The sequence below is a fragment of the Carassius auratus genome, linkage group LG28B, assembly GCF_003368295.1.
Source record: "Carassius auratus strain Wakin linkage group LG28B, ASM336829v1, whole genome shotgun sequence".
Classification (NCBI taxonomy): domain Eukaryota; kingdom Metazoa; phylum Chordata; class Actinopteri; order Cypriniformes; family Cyprinidae; genus Carassius; species Carassius auratus.
The window spans coordinates 2,534,177-2,555,545 of record NC_039293.1 but is presented as its reverse complement, the minus strand read 5'-3'; the positions used below and the strand labels follow the sequence as shown (position 1 = coordinate 2,555,545).

General features: G+C 37.8%; 3 protein-coding genes across 3 annotated transcripts in view; 2 read left to right on the top strand and 1 right to left on the bottom strand.

Annotated features, from left to right (window-relative positions):
- The first annotated feature begins 2,163 nt into the window (after positions 1 to 2,163).
- On the top strand, positions 2,164 to 11,177 carry epor (erythropoietin receptor). The gene is made up of 8 exons (XM_026240136.1): positions 2,164 to 2,395; positions 3,231 to 3,363; positions 3,521 to 3,690; positions 4,095 to 4,246; positions 4,336 to 4,492; positions 5,734 to 5,821; positions 6,287 to 6,374; positions 9,314 to 11,177. Exons 1-8 carry the CDS (start codon positions 2,305 to 2,307, stop codon positions 9,992 to 9,994), a joined length of 1,560 nt encoding a protein of 519 aa, XP_026095921.1. The 5' UTR covers positions 2,164 to 2,304; the 3' UTR covers positions 9,995 to 11,177.
- Positions 11,178 to 11,390: 213 nt separating this feature from the next.
- swsap1 (SWIM-type zinc finger 7 associated protein 1) lies at positions 11,391 to 13,654 on the bottom strand. The gene is made up of 2 exons (XM_026240137.1): positions 13,266 to 13,654; positions 11,391 to 12,672 (listed from the first exon to the last, which is right to left on the bottom strand). The coding sequence occupies exons 1-2, from the start codon at positions 13,524 to 13,526 to the stop codon at positions 12,100 to 12,102; spliced, it is 834 nt and encodes a 277-aa protein (XP_026095922.1). The 5' UTR covers positions 13,527 to 13,654; the 3' UTR covers positions 11,391 to 12,099.
- A 137-nt stretch (positions 13,655 to 13,791) lies between these two features.
- The window catches only part of znf653 (zinc finger protein 653), an 8,338-nt gene continuing 760 nt past the window's right edge, over positions 13,792 to 21,369 (top strand). The window contains exons 1-10 of the mRNA XM_026240135.1: positions 13,792 to 14,215; positions 14,645 to 14,685; positions 14,776 to 15,093; positions 15,180 to 15,649; positions 17,356 to 17,503; positions 17,639 to 17,714; positions 18,745 to 18,856; positions 19,018 to 19,132; positions 19,909 to 20,008; positions 20,087 to 21,369. The exon at positions 20,087 to 21,369 is cut by the window's right edge and continues 760 nt beyond it. Of these exons, the coding sequence (XP_026095920.1) occupies positions 13,938 to 14,215; positions 14,645 to 14,685; positions 14,776 to 15,093; positions 15,180 to 15,649; positions 17,356 to 17,503; positions 17,639 to 17,714; positions 18,745 to 18,856; positions 19,018 to 19,132; positions 19,909 to 20,008; positions 20,087 to 20,264 (1,836 nt within the window). The 5' untranslated portion in view covers positions 13,792 to 13,937 and the 3' untranslated portion in view covers positions 20,265 to 21,369. The remainder of the gene's footprint in view (positions 14,216 to 14,644; positions 14,686 to 14,775; positions 15,094 to 15,179; positions 15,650 to 17,355; positions 17,504 to 17,638; positions 17,715 to 18,744; positions 18,857 to 19,017; positions 19,133 to 19,908; positions 20,009 to 20,086) is intronic.

Genomic DNA, 21,369 nt, shown 5'->3' with positions numbered 1-21,369 from the left:
AAACATCAGATATTTGGTCACGAGGGATAATGCTTCCGTGTGTTGTCTGTCTGAAGTTATGATTTGTCAGTGTCCTTCTCAGTCCTGTTGTTTCTTAGATAGAAAAGTCTTAAATTAAATTGTAAAATTGATTCATTTACTTTTACAATGAAGATATCAGTAAAGCAATGCAGCATGAAACTAAAGAAAGGATTAATATGTGAGTAAATCTAGACAGTATTAACTGCTCATAGAAAAAAGTCTTGCTTCAGTGCTATTTCTCCCACTATAATGAAGGATGGATTTGATCCCAAATCTGTGACGTGCGGGTGTTGCCTTTGTTGCTCCTCCTCCAAATACAGAATTAATTTTGTTTCAATCTTTAAACAGAAATTTAAAATAATAAATATGCGTACATAGGATCAAATAATACCCAAAAATGTATTATCATAAAAGATGCACTTACCGAATCTGTATGGCAATGAAGGAGGATGTCAATGTTTTAATGCAACTTTAATGCAATCTCCAAAGACCATCTTAAATAGATAGCCGTCTTTCATTTGACTTCTTACTGTTGTAAAAATGGATTAATGTCTGTTATATTATTTGAGCTACAAGAGTGGTGTTTGTGTCATTTATATAGAGGCGTGGGAATTTTTTAACTCTTTTTGCATGTTCCATTGTGATGCTAGTGGGGGGTAATGTCAGTGTATCGGGGCATGTAGAATGAAATTTAAGTTATGTCAAAACGATATATCACACTCGTAATCATGCTGTTACCCTCTATATCAGCAGGCTGTGGTTATCAGTGGTCTCTACCTTTAAAGTGAACTTAGCCAAATTTTGGATGTATTGATGGTTTGATAAATGCTTCTGCTGCTACTGTAATAAGCTTGCTAATAGTAATACTACACGTTTTCCGTCCCCTTAAAAACAGCCCCAGTTCAGAGTGAAGCCCTGAACCATAAATCATCCAATTAATATTATTTCAACGCTTATTCCTCACTCTCTCTCCATTTGTCTCTCAAAAAACAAATGTAGTTCATGAACTTCCTCTTTTACACGCACATGCACACAATGTGCTGATGCTGTTTTGAGGTGAGAACTGAAACTACCCCTGGAGAGCTAGAAAAATACATATGCACATCCTCTTGGAATTGCTCCGTTTATTAACAGTTATATTTTTATCCTTTACCTACATATAAGATAACATATACAGTAACTCCTAAATACTTTGATTGGGTGTTTGAGACAAATGAGCTATCTTCCTGAATAAAGTGCGTTGTTATTGCGCCAAATCTCTATATCTGCTCATACTGTCCATTCTCCCGGACCGACCCGCAGCAACAGAAAGCCACTGGGGTTGATGTTAGGGATCAATAACAGATAAGATAAACTTTTTTAAAGAATTGATCTAACACTAAGATTACTGGACAATGGAGATTTAAAATGTTCTACTCCAACATTTCAATTCAGGTGTTACTCGTTTCTTTTTGTAATTATTTGTGCAATTTAGGCTAGCAATTTTCTGAGACAGTGTATTTTTTGAAGACCATTTTGAATTGAGGTTTTAAAGTGCATCAAAGGACCAAAATTGGATCATTTTTTGTTACATGCTCATAAAATGAGTTCTTATCTAAAAGGACAAAGCTTATGTTTGATTAAAACCACCTGTGGGCCTAATCAGGCGTCACATTTCCTAACTTAACAATGTGTCCCGGGCTGAAATAACGGCACAGTCCTGTCAAAGTGATAATGGACAGTGAGCTGCTGGCAGACTGGATCGGCTCGCAATGCTTGCGCTTATCTGTGCGTAAGAGGAGCTCAGTGCTGTGCTGATAACACAGGTTGAGCTTAAAAAAACAAGAGTGTCAGACCGTGATAAAAAGAACCGGTTACAGTTTGCAGAACAACACAAGTGCAGTTTGCACACTTCAAAACACTTACAACTGAGCACCTGTTGACCCCACTTCACATAAAGGACATGCATCAGTGGCTAAAAGTGTTTAAGACGCTAAAAAGTCATATTATTTCCTACTCCTACAGCCTCAAGGTTGGACAGCATGTAATGTTGTATCTTAAGAGTGAAGACTGAGCACTTCAAACACTTATTACAGCATGTCCTCACTTAGGCTCCTCCCACTATTTTGACGCTCCACCTCCAAATAGTAAAGGAGTAAACAGACTGTTTGAACACACTATCAGTTTATCGGATGAGATGCATGTAACTCTTAATGGTGTCCGCAAAACAATTTGGATGAAAAGCCCACCTGGAAAGGAGGATACACCTTTCGGGACCGTTATACAGAGCAGTAATGTAAATGGATGACAAAAATGAGGAGCAACCGATTGAAAATTGTTTTCATGTTGTGTCTTGGTTTCGTCACTATAGGAGGACAACATTTTGAAAGTAAAGGTAAGAAAAGTTTCCTTCAAATGTCTTTTTTTTTTTTTTTTGTATGAAGTTACATGCATATTTCGTGACTTTCTAAATTCAAAACAAAAATGTGGAAATATAATAATTATAAAATTTAAATGATAAAGAAGTCTAAAACAGTAGATGCAATAAACCATTTTTTAATCAATATACTGTCTCTAAAGCTCGCCAAGGCTGCATTTGTTTGATCAAAAATAAAAAAAACAGGGAAATATTATTACAATTTAAATTTAACTTTTAATATATTTTAAAGTTTAATATATTTCTGTGATGCAATGCTGAATTTCTAGTATCGTTGCTCCAGTCTTCAGTGTCACATGATCCTTCAGAAATCACTCTGATATGCAGATTTGCCGCTCAAGATACTTTATCAATTTGAAAACTATTATTGCCGCTTAATATTTTTTGATACACTAGCATTCAAAACTTTTTTAACTGATCAAAAGTGACAGTAAAGATGTTATAAGGACACATAAAAATTTATTCAATTCAGCAAAGAATCCTTAAAATATATATTGTGGTTTTCACAAAAATATTAAGCAGCAAAAGTGATAATAAGGACCATTATTAATAACTGAGCAACTAAGAACAGAATAATTGCATGTTTTCGTTTGAGAAAGTCGTGAAATATGCAACTTTTTAATATATGTGATAATATAATTACCATTTTTATTAATTGCTTACATTAACACAAAAGGCTTAATATAAAATAAGAAAAAAAATGTGTTGACCTATGCTTTGTGTACTTAAAAATAAATTATGTCTTTGAATAATGCTGGCAATTCTCGCGACATAACGTGACATGTTTGTTCAGTGGCCCAGTTACTCCAAGACGAAACAGAGCATATTAAATGTTTTGTTGAGGGAAAGGATCTCACATGCTTTTGGGAAGAGGAGGAAGAGAGGAATCATTTACACAATCAATATACCTTCACATATTCATACGAGTAAGTAACTGATTCATGCTTTGAGGTCCAAAGCTAAAACTAAATCATAACTTTGTCTCTTTAAAGACAGCATAACATGTTATTCAGGTCATTTTTTAGTTCAGTTGTCCTGTGAAAATATCAATTGACACAATTTCTTGTTTTCATCTGTCTTTAGGAATAAGAACAAGATGGCTTGTGCGGTTTCATCTCTGTCTTTACTGGCGAGTAACAAAACCATCTTCTTCTGCAAACTGGCCAAAACCCCGTTCTTCGCGACTCTTCATCTGCAGGTTCTCCGCGATGGCCAGATGCTCTACACTCGTAGCCTCAACGCGGAGAACATCTGTAAGTCTGTGAAAGCTTTGTAAAAGTAATAAATGAAGAAATCTTCACTAAGCAGACATAGTGATGGGTATACATGACTACATTGTCTTATAATGTGACAAACCCCAATTTAGGAAACCCTTATCATATTGTTGATAACAAAAAATGTATTATTTTTTCTCTCTCTCTCTCTCTTTGTATTTTTATATCAGTATGGTACAAAACAATATTAAATCTATGTGACAAACATCAACAAGTTAGGTCAAAAGTAATCCTAACAGATGACCTCAATTGTGAAATCTAATAGATTACATAACTGACTACAAATGTATCATGTAATTAGTAACGGAGTACAATTTGTAACCCAGCACTCAGCCCTTAGTTCTCTTCATATAAGATGTTTTACAATGCCTTTGCTCTCACAGTGTTTCTAGATCCTCCCCGAAACCTCACGGTCATGAGTTCAGGGAAGGAAGGGCAGCTGAACGTGAGCTGGCTGCCTCCTCAGCTCAAATACATGGATGACAGTATGATATACGAGGTCAGATACGCAGCGGAGGGAAGTGACTTGGGCAAGGTATTGCACTTCATGAACCGTTAGTGCCACTTCAATGAGCAGTCATAGTTTGCATCTATTTCAAACTCACGGGTGAATTTATTTTGAAGGTGGAGGTCATAAAGGTCAGCACGATGCTGGTTTTGTTTGGCTTAGAGTCGGACACCAGATACAAGGTGTGGGTCCGCGTCAAACCCGATGGCGTTGCCTACAAAGGCTACTGGAGTGCTTGGACCGAGCCTGTGTTTGGAGTCACGCCGCCAAGCGGTACGTGGTGCTTTTAAATCCTTTCTGAAAGTACAATCAGTATATAAAACATTTCAAATCAAGTCTTTTTTTTAAAGTGCTTTTCACAATACACATTGTTTTAACACAACTTTACAAAAATTCATGATGTTAATGTATATCTTAATAAAACGTAATCTTAATAAATATAATTTTTTAACATATTAGAGCTGGGCAATAATATAGTTTACATTTTTCAACAGATTTGTGATCAAGGTTTAACTTGGTAGACATTTTAAATTATAGGCCTATCACCCTACTTATATATCCAACTTTATATAAAGAGCCGCGCGATTTCACAGCAAAAAAAAAATAAAAAAATATCTGGCAGTTGATATTTGCTAAGATTTCTTAAACATGTCTTGAACACTGGGGTGGGGGTAAATTTTTTAATGAATTAAAAAGACATTGAATGGTGATAGAAATTCTGTATAATTCTAGTGGGGAAGTACACATTTCTATGGTAAAACAGTTGTCGCATATTTAAATGTTATCTTACATTGCCCTTTTCAAACTTTAAAGGGATACTCCAGCCCAAAATTCAAATGTTGTAATTAATCACTTACTCCCATGTCGTTCCAAACCTGTAAAGGCTTTGTTTGTCTTCAGAACACAATTTAAGATAATTTGGATGAAAACCGGGAGGCTTGAGACTGTCCCATTGACTGACAAGTAAATTACACTGTCAAGGTCCAGAAAAGTATGAAAGAAGTCGTCAGAATAGTCCATCAGCCATCGGCGATTTAACCGTAATGTTATGAAGCGACGAGAATACTGTTTCTAAGCGAAGAAAACAACAATTCAACAATTCGTCTCTCCATACATAACCGTAGCGCCATTTTGGAGAATATGAGCTGAACTCAGGCTGTGAACGCTTTTCTGTTTCAGCCGCACCACAAGGATGTGCTGTTTTCTTTCAAATCAAAGCATAAATACACATAGAAAACATATCCTTGTGGCGCGGCTGAAACAGAAGAAAGTATGAAGACGAATTAAGCTTTCACGGGTTTGGAACGACATGCTGGTAAGTGATTAATGACAAAATGTTCGTTTTGTGGTGGAGTATTCCTTTAACACACAGGAATTTGTTCTCTGAATATGTGACAAGTAAACCACGCCTACTTTGAATTGATTGGCTATCTCAATCCATTTGACATTGTCGAGCATTGTCAGACCGCTAAGGAAGACCACAATCATTTTGTTTCTCTCTTTTTTTCTAACAGATGTGGATCCGCTTATCGTGTTACTTGTTCTTTCTATCGGACTGATCCTCTGCCTGCTGTCTCTGACTGTGATTCTGTCCCACCAAAAGTCAGTTTTCATGAGTGCACATCTAAATAAGGACAAATGTATAAATACTATTATGAGGTACACTTTTGTCCTTGAATCGTTGTCCAGTAAAGGCTAATTAAAGGTGGTGTACATAGGATTGACACAGAGTGGTTAAACTAGGTATTGCAGGGTTTTATTTTCACCCGGCCTTGACCCACAATAAGTTGTGTTTCCCGCCATTTAGCAACCTGAGGTGCTGAAATATAATTTTTGAGAATAACTGACTGTAGCATTGTTTTTCAGATAAACAAATATGCTAACTGAATCAAAAACTTACATACAGCACCTTTAAGGTTGTGCATGTATTGCTGGACAAAGAGATATGTATGTTACAGAAACACATGCACATAATGTAATTGTGGAAACTTTATATTTCATGCATCAAATGCACAGACTTAAATGTCTGTTGGGAAATATACTGAACTGTTTCTGTGTGCTTTACAGGTTTCTTCTTAAGAAACTCTGGCCTGACATCCCGACACCAGAGCACAAGTTTCCAGGTCTTTTTACTGTCTACAAAGGGGATTTTAAGGTAATTTATTCAATGTCTATATAGGTATCATTTACAAAGTACCCTATACTGTTTGTTTAATAAATTAACCAAAATGATGAGTGTTGAATAAACAGGTAATTTTGGAAAGGAATGAATACTCATGTGTTTGACCAAGCTTGGTGAAAGAGATGCGTTTTTAATCTAGATTTAAACAGAGAGAGTGTGTCTGAATCCTGAACATTATCAGGAAGCCAAATGCAAAAAAGCTCTACCTCCTTTAGTGGACTTTAGCATGATGTATTGTAGCGTGGTAGAAGGCTAGTTAGGTACGCAAGAGCTAAACCATTTAGTGCCTTGTAGGTCAGTGGTAATATTTTGTAACTGATACAGAACTTAATAGGTAGCCAATGCAGAGACTGTAAAATTGGGGTAATATGATCATATTTTCTTGACCTGGTAAGGACTCTAGCTGCTGCATTTTGGACTACCTGTAGCTTGTTTATTGACGAAGCAGGACAACCACCTAGAAGTGCATTACAATAGTCCAGTCTAGAGGTCATGAATGCATGAACTAGCTTTTCTGCATCAGAAACAGACAACATGTTTCGTAGCTTGGCAATGTTTCTAAGATGGAAGAATGCAGTTTTTGTAACATGGGAAATATGATTTTCAAAAGACAAGTTGCTATCTAATATAACACCCAGATTTCTTACTGTAGAGGAAGTAACAGTACATCCGTCTAGATGCAACGTGTAATCTACGAGATTCAGTGTAATCTTTTTTTTTCTCAGTTAAGTTTACTGTTAAAAAGTGACATTGAGAAGGCATTTATAATGTTTTCTATTTCAGATAAATGCTGTTCTTTTGAACTTTCTATTCATCATGGAAAAACTATTACGGTTTCCAAAGAAAAATATAAGACAGCACCACATTGATAATAATAATGAATGCTTCTTGACCTCATTGGCATATTAGAATGATTTCTGAAGGATCATGTGACACTAAAGACACTGAAGTATGTGAACTGAAGTTATTTTAAATTTCAATAATATTTCACAATATTAATGGTTTTTCAGTGAACATAGTTACTAGCCAATTATAAACCCGATTCCAAAAGAGTTGGGACACTGTACAAATTGTGAATAAAAACAGAATGCAATGATGTGGAAGTTTCAAATTTCAATATTTTATTCAGAATACAACATAGATGACATATCAAATGCTTAAACTGAGAAAATTGATCATTTTAAGCGAAAAATAAGTTGATTTGCATCAACATATCTCACAAGGCCTTGTTTACCACTGTGTGGCATCCCCTCTTCTTTTTATAACAGTCTGCAAACGTCTGGGGACTGAGGAGACAAGGTGCTCAAGTTTAGGAATAGGAATGTTGTCCCATTCTTGTCTAATACAGGCTTCTAGTTGCTCAACTGTCTTAGGTCTTCTTTGTCGCATCTTCCTCTTTATGATGCACCAAATGTTTTCTATGGGTGAAAGATCTGGACTGCAGGTTGGCCATTTCAGTACCCGGATCCTTCTTCTACACAGCCATGATGATGTAATTGATGCAGTGTGTGGTCTGGCATTGTCATGTTGGAAAATGCCAGGTCTTCCCTGAAAGAGACGACGTCTGGATGGGAGCATATGTTGTTCTAGAACTTGGATAAACCTTTTAGCATTGATGGTGCCTTTCCAGATGTGTAAGCTGCCCATGCCACACGCACTCATGCAACCCCATACCATCAGAGATGCAGGCTTCTGAACTGAGCGCTGATAACATCTTGGGTTGTACTTGTCCTCTTCAGTCCGGATGACATGGCATCCCAGTTTTCCAAAAAGAACTTCACATTTTGATTCAGTCTGACCACAGAACAGTTTTCCACTTTGCCACAGTCCATTTTAAATGAACCTTGACCCAGAGAAAATGCCTGTGCTTCTAGATCATGTTTAGATATGACTTCTTTTTACCTGTACAGTTTTAGCCGGCAACGGTGAATGGCACGGTGGATTGTGTTCACTGACAATGTTTTCTGGAAGTATTCCTGAGCCCATGTTGTGATTTCCATTGCAGTAGCATTCCTGTATGTGATGCAGTGCTGTCTAAGGGCCTGAAGATCACAGGCATCCAGTATGGTTTTACCCTTGACCCTTATGCACAGAGATTGTTCCAGACTCTCTGAATCTTTGGATGATATTATGTGCTGTAGATGATGATAACTTCAAACTTTTTGCAATTTTTCTCTGAGAAACTCCTTTCTGATATTGCTCCACTATTTTTCACCTCAGCATTGGGGGAATTGGTGATCCTCTGCCCTTCTTGACTTCTGAGAGACACTGCCACTCATGTTGCCAATTAACCTAATAAGTTGCAGATTGGACCTCCAGCTGTAAATATGTATATTTAAATTGTCCGACCTCTTATTGCTACCTGTCCCAACTTTTTTGGAACGTCTAGCTCTCATGAAATCCAAAATGAGCCAATATATGGCATGACATTTAAAAATGTCTCACTTTCAACATTTAATATGTTATCTATATTCTATTGTGAATGAAATAGTTTATAAGTTTTGAAAATTATTCCATTCCTTTTTTACTCAAAATTTGTACAGTTGTATTAAATACAAAGCTTTTTTGGAATCGGGTTTTTACAAAATAGCCAAATTATAGTTTATTAAATGTCCATGGATTTCAGTCCATAATCACATAAGCCACAATCCAACCTCTTGCATTTACGTTTAGTCATTTAACAGATGATTTTATCCAAAGCAACTTACAAATGAGGACGCAATCAAATAGAAGCACTCAAAACCAAAAAAAGAGCAACGATATGCAAGTACCGGCCAAGTTTCAGTTAGCCGGATTCAGTACACATTGCAAGGCTTTTCTTTTATATTGTGTGTGTGTGTGTGTGTGCTCTTGTTTTTGTGACATATCGGGACACAACTCTGTAATAATATTTTGTGTTTCCTCTGCCTCAGGAGTGGATGAGCCACAATAATGGCAGCATGTGGGGCAGATCAGTCCATGTGTACACAGAGGAGCTTCCTTCACCGCTGGAGGTTTTGTCCGAGGTTTCCCTGACCAGCCACGGCACATCCCAGAGAGAGGAGATGAAACCTGCGGAGGAGGACGAGAGCGAGCGTTCGGACTCGGGGTTAACGGACAGATGGCGAGACCCTCCTCACGCTCACTGGCTCATGGATCAGCTGAGGGCTCTTCAGGAAAACCCTGAATCTCATTCCCAGTCCTCGTTACTGCAGTCACATGACACTTACGTCACCCTCAATCAAGGAGACATTGAGCAGCAGGCGGACGATGTCTTCGAGGAGACGTTACCGCTCCAGACGCTCTTCAGCAGCGCAGGAACGCCGTCCTTGAGCACCTCACACTCCGACCTTGGCTCCCTGCAGCAGAGCTCGGGTTCGGGCAGACTGTCGTCACAATCAAGCTTGGAGTATCCCAACCACACCTGGCCCCCCAAAGGGCCGGGATACTCCTACATGGCGGTTGCAGACTCAGGGGTCTCGATGGACTACAGCCCGATGAGCTCCAGCAGGATCGCAGAGCTCGGGAGACACAGGATATACACAAATGATTACAAAAACGAGATCTTCCCCCACAAGTGGCCACTCTCTGGTCAATACATTAAATCCGGATAAGAGTCCAGCACGGGTCCTGTTTTGTAAATCCACAATAATTAAGGAAAGTTCACCCAAAAATGAATACTCTGTCATCCTTTGCTCAGCTTCACTTCTGTGGAACATAAAAGAAGATATTTTGAAGGACATTGGTAACCAGTTGCTGGTAGCCATTAACTTTCATTTTTTCATCCGTACAATAGAAGTAAAAAAAAACCTGATTTGTACAGGACATCAGGATCTTACTGGGTTCTCTTTGAGACATGACGTTAAAGGAGATATGCATGAAAACACTAGGATTTTTCAGATACAAAAAAACTCCCACATGATAAAATAAGCTAGCATTATTTACCATGGCAGCTGTTTTTTATACCACTGAAATTCCAGAAGATTTTAGGGTTTATTAGTTGTTGTTTTTTTTAATCTTCTTCGTGGAAAGTGACTGATGGCAGTTCATATATCATTCTGTTTGGGGTTTCCCAAGTCTTAATCTGTCTTGTAAATTGTACATAATATATATATTTTTAAACAGTTTTCTGTTTTGTCTTCTGGTTTAAGTAAATATGTATTTTTCAGATCTGTAAAACATTAATGCCTAGAGGAGGACGGGAAACTTAACAACAACTGAATTGAATTGATAATTCATCCATCCATTCTTGGTTCTTCTGGTGCATTCTGGGAATGCTTGTATGGTTGATTTGGAACAGACCATTTCACTTAAAGTCAACCATGACATTATTGACATTTGCAATTAATTTTTTTTTTCATGATTGACATTTCTGAGTGAAACAGAATTGTGTGACACATCTTGATCTTGTAGTGAGACCTGATTAGATCGAGAGCAGCGGCCGTTTCAAACCAGCGTTTGCATTTGATTTTGGAGGATTACACCCTTCCTAAAATACAACTAGCACCCAATAGTTAAAACTTAACCCACTTCGGTGGCATTTACAAAAAAAAAGAAAGTCATTTTTTACTTTTACTAAAATATTACTGACATTTTTTAGTAGTGTACTAAGTTAATTTGTATATTTGTTTGTAATATGCAGTATGGTCAGAAACCTCAGTTTTACTTTAAGTTTGTCTGCATTTCTTTGTGTGTTCTTTATTCTGAAGGTTAAACCACATGTGTTGAATTTGTGAACTACTTTGAGTTAACCAAGGTAAATTGGTAACCTTGCTACCATTTTTAGTATGGAAACTTGCAAAAAAAGAAAAAGGATATGTATGCCATTTCTGACACATTTGACATGTAGTCCTGTCAATCCAATTTTACAATCACTAAGTGTTTTATTTCATAACTGCATTGGTAATAAGATTGAAAACGTATTAATCAGGTTCTAAATATCTATTTGTCCTTTTTTATCAGCAATAAAGTCATATTTTGTAAAAAAAAAAAAAAAAAAGTTTCTTCTCATTTCCTTTTTTTATGTTCTCTGTGTTAGTGAGATAGTTCATTCAAAATGTAATGAATGACCCTCTTTTGTATAACCTCTTCTTTTGTGTAGCCCAATTTCTGAGACTTAAGAAATCATCAAATTTCCAAACAGTCTTTTTTGCATCAACATGTATAAAAATAATTATGGAGCATTTGCAGATAACTGAGCCCTTGAGAAGGTGACTGAAAAACTGACTCCTAACAGCTGACTCAGCTGATTGAAACAGCTAGTAACTCAAGTTTAATTAGGAAAAAACATGGAAAAGAATGAAAATTATTGATTTTGGGTAATGTACAAATTGTAAAAAAAAACCCTAAAAAAAAGTTACAAACGAGCAATGTAATAAAGTATTCAATCTATTTAGATTTTTTTTTTTAAACCGCTTAATCAAAAGGAAACGAATAAAGAGGAAAATCAAATATATGAATTTTTCTGTCAATAAAATGTAAAGCAGGCATACAACAAATAAATGCTGAGATTCATTTCATAGTTAACTTTAAATTCACATTAAATTGTAGTTATTTTTTTACATTGTCAATGCTAAATAAATTCTCCAAGTATGGATGACTATCTGTATTTAGTCAAGAAAAGTTTACGTTCCTTTGTCAATATCACGTAAACATTTCTGATCAGGTATGGCTTGTCAAACTGACAAACTGAAATAGGTTGTATTGCAATATGAACTTTTTAATATGAACAGTTGTCTCCACATCTCTCGTTTTCCTGTTTGCTTTTCTCTGGCTGCTCCAGAATCTGCTGTTCTCCACCGAAGACTGGCCTGAACTCCAGAGCACCTCCTGCCCGCAGCACCATGTGCCACTGCTGAACCAGCGCAGGACACATGACTGACAGATACACCCGCCACTCCCCGTCATGCTTCACTTCCTCTAGTGTGCACCTCACCTGCAGGTAACGGTCCAGCACAGAGAGGAGGAGCTCAGGTGCCAGCGCTTCACTGTCCCGACTGCCCTCATCTTCAGACTGAAAGGAGACCATGACTCTGCACAGGCCCTGGCCGTCTGCTCTGCTCTGCAGGATCTGGGAGAGAAAAGCAGCAGTGTCATGCAGGAGGGCCGCCACGTGGGCCACGGGACTCAGGTCGTCCTGGAGCGGTCCACCTCGAGACCCGTGCAAATAATGATCCAGACCGTCCAGGATGATCAGAGAGGGAGGAGACGCAGCCTCAGACGCTAGCTCATGGAGGGACGCTAGATCTTCAGCAAGCTCCTCCAAAGTCTTCACATACACAAACTTGACATTCTGTAAATGGACATGCATGAAAAAAAAAAAAAAAACATTTGTTGTTGTGAATCATGCATTATGAGCAGAGAAATGCAAATTGGTATTAACATCCAAAATTGGGTTTAGGTGCAGAACAAAAAAAAGTCAGGTCTTCATCAGGCTTCATTCTGCTGGAAACATTATGTATTTTGATATATATATATATATTTAAGCTGTAATCTTAGTGTGTGGACATTATGTTTTCTTTGTTTATCATACATTATGATATAATATTAATTTGTAGTGCATACTTGACCAAAAATGTGCAATTTGGTGCAGATGCTGATATTTATATGGCCAAAATGTAAAATGAAATCCTGTTAGTTTGTAATGGAAATCAAGATGAACAGTGTAGCAGCTATTTACATAAATGCATATAAATATCAAGTTATCATTCAGTATCTCCTAATACCATAACTATCAATCAGAATTTTTACAGCAAGTTTTCATTGTATTGATAGATTTGAGGCCTTAGAAATTAGTGTATCAAATATTGTTTTGGCACTTTTGACTGAATTACCCTGTTTTACATATATACTTCATTAATTATATCGACGAACCGTTGTTATTACCTTCAGAGTCTCTAGTTTTAATCCAGGCAGTGAAGCTCTCAAAGACACCGGCAGAGACTGAAAGGGGGTTTGTGTGAAAAACAGTACTTTGAGCCCCAGATCTGTGGCAGCTGTAACAGCCGCAAGAAACAACACAGATCTACTGATGTTCACATCCCCGAGCACCAGAGTGTTTCCTTCTGCTTCAGCGGGAAATATGACATCAGTCGTTACCGTTCCTGACGCGAACCGTCTGAAAACGACTCCTAAAATATCAGCCATAACAATCTGCCTTAAAATTACAGCAGTTATTAATTTTAATGTAAGTATGCCTTATCTGCAGCTACTGTGTAACGTAAAAGCAACATGCTTCTTCTCCCGCGAACTTGCCGTCGCACCGCCTACTGTTAGAACGACGCATCTGATTGGCTACCGTAATAGAATGCTCACTGTTGATTGGCCAAATCAAAGTGTCGGGTCAAATAAATATAGAATTATCCTCGTTTTAAATTGCTACTAATATTTTTTTTATCATCATAAATTTTACGTATTGATCATCTAAAAAAGGTTTACATTGTTAAAATAAAACACTGAGTAAAATAGATAAATAAATAAATAATCCACTTCCTTTAAGGCTACACACGGCACTTCCCTTTAAGACAAAACATAACAACTCAACAGCTGATACGAAAGATGGCGGCGGTAAACACAGACCCCAAAGCCACCGGAGAGCAAATCAAAGCCATCTTACGCCGCTGCAGGGGTCGCCCGAGGCTGACCGACGCGGACCGGGCTCAGCGACGGCTCGAGTCGCGGAAGAAGTACGATGTGCGGCGCGTTTATCTGGGAGAAGCGCATCGGGTGTGGAGCGACCTGCGCGCGCGCACGAGCCTGAGCGACGCGGGGCTCGCCGAGTACCTGATCCTGCTCGACTCTGCATATGGAGAGAAATACCAGCAGAAATACGGCAAGTACGTATTGAGAGTTCTCCAACGCCATATTAGGATCATGCATCCCTCTTAAAATCACTGTGCAGTTAAGTTGGTTGAATGTGGCATCATTGCAATGAATGCATGCACAACAAACTTCGTTTTCTTTTAGATCTTGCAAGACAAGCTGATGCTGCTATTTATTAGGCTGTACTTTATAGCGTAATTGTTTTGGTTTGTTTACATGTATGAAGTACCAAACAGTTATATACTATACTCTACCTGCTATCATACTATAATCTGATCTCTTCTGTAGAACACAAAAATAGACTTTAAGCAGAAAGCTCAAGCTCTTTTCAATAACGTACAATGAAAGGGGGACCCGAGACAGCTGTGGTCACTATTCAGGTTCATGTATCTTTTCTTTTGAACATGAATGGTGTAACGTGTCTCTTGTGTTGTGATGGTTAGGAGAAAAACCCTTCCTGAACAATGCAGCAGTCACAGGAAAGGTGAGGAATATTTATATTTACTAAATGTAACCCAATTGATTTTCAAAGTGTAGTGTATCATCCTCTTCCTCGTCTTTATTTATTTCTCAGGGAAGAAGGTGTCTGGCACCAGCCTGCAGACTGTGGTGAGCTGGTATCAAGGTCACGGTCAGTCGTGTCAGCACGAGCCTGAGCTGCGGGCCGTGGAGCCCACTGTGGGTCTGTCTACATCTGCACTGTGGCAGTGTGTGGCGGGGCATTCGTTTGTGCAGAACCTGCCCTGGCCTGCAGGAGGAGAGTCCGAGTCAGACGAGGAGGACGGTGTTCTGGAGAAAGATGAGGAGGACAGGCCTTCAGAGAAGAAAGCTTCTGTCAGTGAGAGTTTCCACATCAAAAGCAGGAAGCTGCAAAACCACGGGCAGCTGCAGGGTATGAAAATCTTATATTTTTATACTATTATTATTGTTATTATTTTCTAGTTTAACGCTGAATCAAATCTCTTTTTAATCTTACAGTCGCCATCAGTGACGTGGAAGACGATGATCGTCATGTGGATCACCAGATGACATGCACATCCCTCGGTGATCTCCCGGGGTCCCCTGCGGCCCACAGCAGTCCTCCCGCCTCAGAGCGCTGTCTGAGCAGCCAGGCCGAGTGGGAGATGGAGGCGCTCATGGACCGAGAAGCCTCGAGTCCGGAAGCGGCGAGACAGAGCGACCCAGTCAGGGAGCAGACGGACGCTTCCAGAACTTTAGAGAAGGTGGACAGTGGAGGCGGCTTGATGGAGAGTTACGGATGCGTGCTTGTCACAGAGCCCTTGACGGACAGACAGGAGGGGCAGGATGGAGCCAGTTGTTCCAGAGAAGACGTCCCGTCGTTAACAACCGCCCCAGCACAGAGCCAGCTGTTTGAGAGTCAGGACCTGCAGACGGTGATGGGCGGATGTGAGCTGCAGGACCAGCGCTCCACACTGGGAGGATCTCAGGTAGGTCAACGCAAACAGAGGAGACCCACTAGCAACACTAGATGACTTAAAATCATTTCAAATAAAACGAAATATGCCCTCAAATAAAATTATGCCGTAAAAAAAACCCTTCATCACAAATGACTAAAAAGTAGTTTAAAATTATTCATAAGATACCATAAAGTATAAAAAAATAGTTTAATCTAGTTGGGAAACAGACACATTTATCATTTTAGTTTTACATAGCTTTTTGAAATAACTAAAGTAAATAAACTAAATATAATAAAAACATGTATAAAAACTGCTTAATGTAAAAAAAAAAAAAAAAGCTAAAAAAAGACAACATCCAACAAAATTACTAAAACATTAATTCAATTGTAAATACAAAATATAAACTTATTATTAAAAAATATTACCAGAAATGTTATGTGTGTGTATATATAAATTAATTATTAAAGCAGAAATTTACTAAGCTTTTTTTAGGACCATTCATTTACATATTATTTAAATAAAAAATGTAAACTTTTACTTTAACTGGGCTTGCATACCATAGTTAATAATGATTGTATATTTTGTTTTGTTTCACATAATAGCAGTAGGCAGTAAACCGTATGAAAATGCTCATTTATGAACAGCATGATTAATGACAACATTGTCATTTTGGGGAGGAGTATCCCGTTAAGGCACACAAATTCCTTGATGCTTCCTTGTCTGCTTTAAAATCCATTGTCTGTATTGACATGTAAATAAGTCCCCTCTAGATACACATTAACCAGTGTCTGAATGTGTGCGCCATTTGACTGTAAGCAGTCAAATAAATCCTTTTGCATATCTGTATCTTTTCATATTGACACCAACGCATCACCCATGTCTTAAAGGGACAGTTCACTAAAAAAATTACATTCTGTCATCATTTACTCATCCTCACAACATTGCAAACCTGTATGACTTTCAGCCTTCCGTGGAACACAAAAGAAGGCATTTTGAAGAATGTCAGGAAACAAACCGTTTCAGGTCCCCTTTGACGTCCATAGTATTTTTTTTTCTCCATATTATGGAAGTCAGTGAGACCCGAATTCAAATGCAAGAGAAGACAGGCAGACTTTAACAAATTGCAATAAAATTAGTCTCACCCCCAATACGAAAAAAACACAAGTGATTAAGATCCACTCCAAAAAATACTGAAAAAATACCAGAAATCCCATTTTCCCATTGGACACACCTAAGAAAGCCTGCCACAAACATCACCAGACAAGCCCTGAAATGGACCCCCCCAAGGGAAAAGGAAACAAGGTCGCCCCAGGAACAGCTTGAGAAGAAGAGTAGAGGCAGAAATGTGGGCTCTACTGGGCAGAGCTCGGGCAAAAAGCCATGAACAGAGTGAAACGGAGGATATTCGTCAATGGCCTATGCAACCACGAGGAGCTAAGAGCTTCACAGTGAGACCCGAAATCATGGGCTGTGGAAAATGATGAGAGAATTTTCTATTTGGGTGGACTGTCCCTTGAATATCATATTCATGCATCCTATTTTTTGGTAAAATAACTACTTATTTATATTACTAGGTAGTTTATATTTGTGGTTTATTTACAAATTAAAATCAACTGCATGTTGCTGCAAAACTTTTATTACTTTCTTGACCGATTTTTCCTTTATAACCCCCGACTTTGACAAACTCTAACCTCTTTGGATTTCCTAACCCCTTATTCCTCCATCCTTCCCAATAGCTGATCATAATTACGGGACCCAGTTACGAGGCTCTGGCGTCTGAAGGCATCCAGCTGAACGTGGGTGGTGGTGATGATGAGGAGGTCACATGTACGCTGATCGGGGACGTGTCGTATAATCAGATGTGTCAGTCAGGACACAGCGCCGGTACAGTGACCTGTCCTGTGTCTCAGCTCTTCACCATGAGTGCTTTGATACGTTTAACTGCTTCTAGCTACTTCCTTATGAGTTCGGTGTCAGTGATTGTTCTGAAGACACTGTGTTGTTGTTTAACGACTCCAGATCTGGCTGAGAAGCGGTTATTGGATCCCGGTGAAGAATCGCATTGTTCGGGAGAGCTTCAGCAGTCTCTCAGTAGGTCAGTCAGTGTCAACTTATAGACCCCGCCACACATGAAACCTCTAGTCTTTGTATTTTCTTTTCACCTGATACAACACCATTGAAAATGTTTGGTGTCACTATCTACGTTTCCATCCAAAAGATTTCAAATGTAACTTAAGCGGAAAAACTGGAATAGTGAAGTTATTCACAATAACTTAAAACTGTGTCCATGTTTTTTTTGAGGAACAAGTCATCATAGTAGAATGATTTCTGAAGGATCATGTGACACTGAAGACTGGAGTAATGATGCTGAAAATATCACAGGAAAACATCTTAAAATGCAGTATATTCACATAGAAAACAGTCACTATTACACAGTTAATATTACAGTTTTTACTGAACAAATAAATGCAGTTCTGGTGAGCAGAAGTGAATTCTTTCAAAAACTGTAAAAAAAAAAAAAAAAAAAAAAAAAAAAAACTAAAAATAATTTATACTGACATCAGACTTGAGACATCTAAGTGTGCTAATTTTATACATGCTGTAACCGCTATAGTTACATTGTCACATGCCTGATTTTACAGTGATTTGTCTATACATGAGTCATGACCTCTAACCTAAAAACTGCTGTTAGTTGAGGCTACTGGTGAAACCTTTGAAATAATTAACATGCTTGAAATAAATCCGATCAGGTCACCAAAACTGCATTTATTTGATCCAAAAAACAAAAAAAAAAAGAGTAAAAACTGTAATATTGTTAAAAGCTATTCCAATTCAAAGTAATCGTTTTCTATTTGAATATATATTCAAATGTAATTTATTCCAGAATTTTCAGCATCATTACTCCAGTCTTCAGTGTCACATGATCCTTCAGAAAACATTGATTGCTGCTCGGTTAATATTGGCGCACAATTATTAACAATAGTTCTTATTATCAGTGCTGAAAACAGCTTCTTAATATCTTTATGGACACCAAATCATCATATTTTGTGCATTGTTATTTTACTAAAAACAGCAAGGTGTATGGACTGTGAGTCGCTCTGAGTTCAGTGGTGTGTGTGTGTCAGGTCTAAGCGGAGCCGGCGGGGTCCAGTAGTCGAGGCGGATGGCATGCTGAAGATGTTCCACTGTCCGTATGAAGGCTGCAGTCAGGTGTATGTGGCCATTAGCAGTTTCCAGGTGAGCCCGTGTGTGCAGTGCATCTCTAAAGAGAGTCCCTGAGTGCACAAACAGTTAAAGATACAAGCTGGAAAATTCGACTCTGTGAAAATCATACTGTCTGCTTTTGGTTGTAAGTTCAATAATGAATTCAACAGCTTTGTATGATGCATGTTGAACAGAATCATGTGAACCTGGTGCACAGGAAGGGCAGGACCAAAGTCTGTCCTCATCCAGGCTGCGGGAAGAAGTTTTATCTGTCCAACCATCTTCATCGGCACATGATCATACACTCAGGTACATCATCAGCTATTACATCTGCTTGGCCAGTGCTACTTTGCTATCACTGCTGTACTGTTATCGTTTTTAACATAAATTCATTTTATTTTTCTCTTTTCACTTTAATTTAATTTCAAATATAGTATTTTGTTGCATTTTTTATATGCCTATATATTTTATTAATTTCCATTTATCAGTTTCAGTTATTATTAATTATAATTTTTATTGTTATTATTATTATTATTGGTGCAGGTTCAGTATTTTTAGTTTTACAGCTGTCAAAGTTAATTAATTTTTTATGATATATTGTCTGACCAAAACAAAAAAATAATTCACAATTTATTTAATGTGTAGTTTCTGTATTTGTTTAATATTGAAAATGTTTTGGAAATTTTGGAAATGAAAAGTGTTCCTGTAGCTCAATTGGTATAGCATTGCGTTATCAAGCGCAAAGTTGTGGGTTCGATTCCCCGGGAACACATGATAGGTAAAAATGTATAGCCTGAATGCACTGTAAGTCGCTTTGGATAAAAGCGTCTGCTAAATGCATAAATTTAAATTTATAAATTTAAATGTGCTTTAGTACAAATGTTTTCAGAAATGCTTCAAGACATTTACAAAAATGCTTTCATTTGAGATTTTCATTAATGACGATGCTTTGTCAAAGTTATAACATAAAAATAATTTAAATGTTTTTTAAATTGCTTTTTTCATTGCTTTTTTTTTTTGCTTTTTTTATCAACTAATTCTATTTATCAGTAATGAGAAACCTATTTTTCCATTCTTTCACGCAGGTGTGCGAGACTTTATCTGTGAAACGTGTGGCAAGTCTTTTAAACGCAAGAATCACTTAGAGGTGCACCGCCGAACACACACGGGAGAAACGCCGTTACAGTGAGTTCAGTGAAACAACCACAACCATATTTAATACATGTCACTTCATAAGTGTTTTTCTCGAACCCGTTCTTACAGATGTGAGATATGTGGCTATCAGTGTCGACAGCGAGCGTCACTCAACTGGCACATGAGGAAACACACGTCTGAGGCACTTTTCAACTACACGTGCGAACACTGCGGCAAACGCTTCGAGAAACTCGACAGCGTCAAGTTTCACAAACTCAAGAGCCATCCAGACAAACAGCACGCCTGAAAGACACTTAAAGAAAATCATGAGTTATGTGGGAAGTTTTATTAAGGCTGCAGAACAAAGTGTTTATTTAATAAGAAATTGCATTTTTAGGTGTTTGTTTTGTGTTGTTTTGTTTGTTTTTTTATCATCAAATCCCGATATTGACCAAAAAAAGGCTTGATAGATACTCAAATAGAAGAGAAAAAGACATGCAAGAATAAGACAGGCGTTGATAGAGAGAATCAAAACCATTTTGTTGTCTGTCTAAAGTGTGTTTTTAATTAATTCCTGTGCTGGACACAGAAAAACAAAACTGTACTTCTGCTGCCACTGTATGGACAAACATATTAATGTTTACAGCAGTTATAATCCAAGATCCAAATCATATGATCCAAATCAGGGTGAAATAATTAATATAAGTCTGCTGCGTCTTGCAGAAACAATAATTAAAATCGAAATTTATTTGCATTTTCTTGTCCAAAACACACAAAAACACACACACACAAAAATAATTTCTGTTGGAAAATTCTGTTAATTTATAACTTGAGCTACAGTGCAGCTTTGATGCTTGAACACTGAACCCTATCTATATATTTCAATTGTGAAAACATAACTATCAACACATTCATGTTTTACAAAATGTACATTACATTTCACATAACATCACTTGCTCAGCAATGGATCCTCTGCAGTGAATGGGTGCCGTCAGAATGAGGGTTCAAAACAGCGGATAAAAACACCACCATAATCTGTAATGAGGTTTTTGCCAGTAATACAGTCCATCTCCTGTTTTCCTCTCACATAAACATCCACCAACGTATTTGTTTAGAACTGTTTTGGACTGTTGCTTGTAAACAGTGCATTATCTGTGCATATTTCTCTCCTGATTCAGATGTGATGGCTTTTTAACTTGAGGAAATAATATAGCCGGAATCAATGGTTTAAGGTTAAAAATGTTTTACTGATGGATGGACAAACACACAAACAGCTTTTCGCTTCACAAGACATTAACTGATGGTCTGGAGTGGTGTGGATTACTTATTGATTATTGTTTTATCAGATGTTTGGACTTTCATTCTGACGGCACCCATTCACTGTAGAGGATCCTCTGACGAGTAGTCAAGAT

Coding starts and splice junctions, on each gene's coding strand:
- swsap1 (XM_026240137.1), bottom strand. CDS start 13,526: ATGGCTGATATTTTAGGAGTCGTTTTCAGACGGTTCGCGTCAGGAACG. Junction 12,673..13,265: donor TAAAACTAGAGACTCTGAAG/GTAATAACAACG, acceptor GTCCATTTACAG/AATGTCAAGTTTGTGTATGT.
- epor (XM_026240136.1), top strand. CDS start 2,305: ATGACAAAAATGAGGAGCAACCGATTGAAAATTGTTTTCATGTTGTGT. Junction 4,493..5,733: donor TGGAGTCACGCCGCCAAGCG/GTACGTGGTGCT, acceptor TTTTTCTAACAG/ATGTGGATCCGCTTATCGTG. Junction 6,375..9,313: donor TCTACAAAGGGGATTTTAAG/GTAATTTATTCA, acceptor CCTCTGCCTCAG/GAGTGGATGAGCCACAATAA.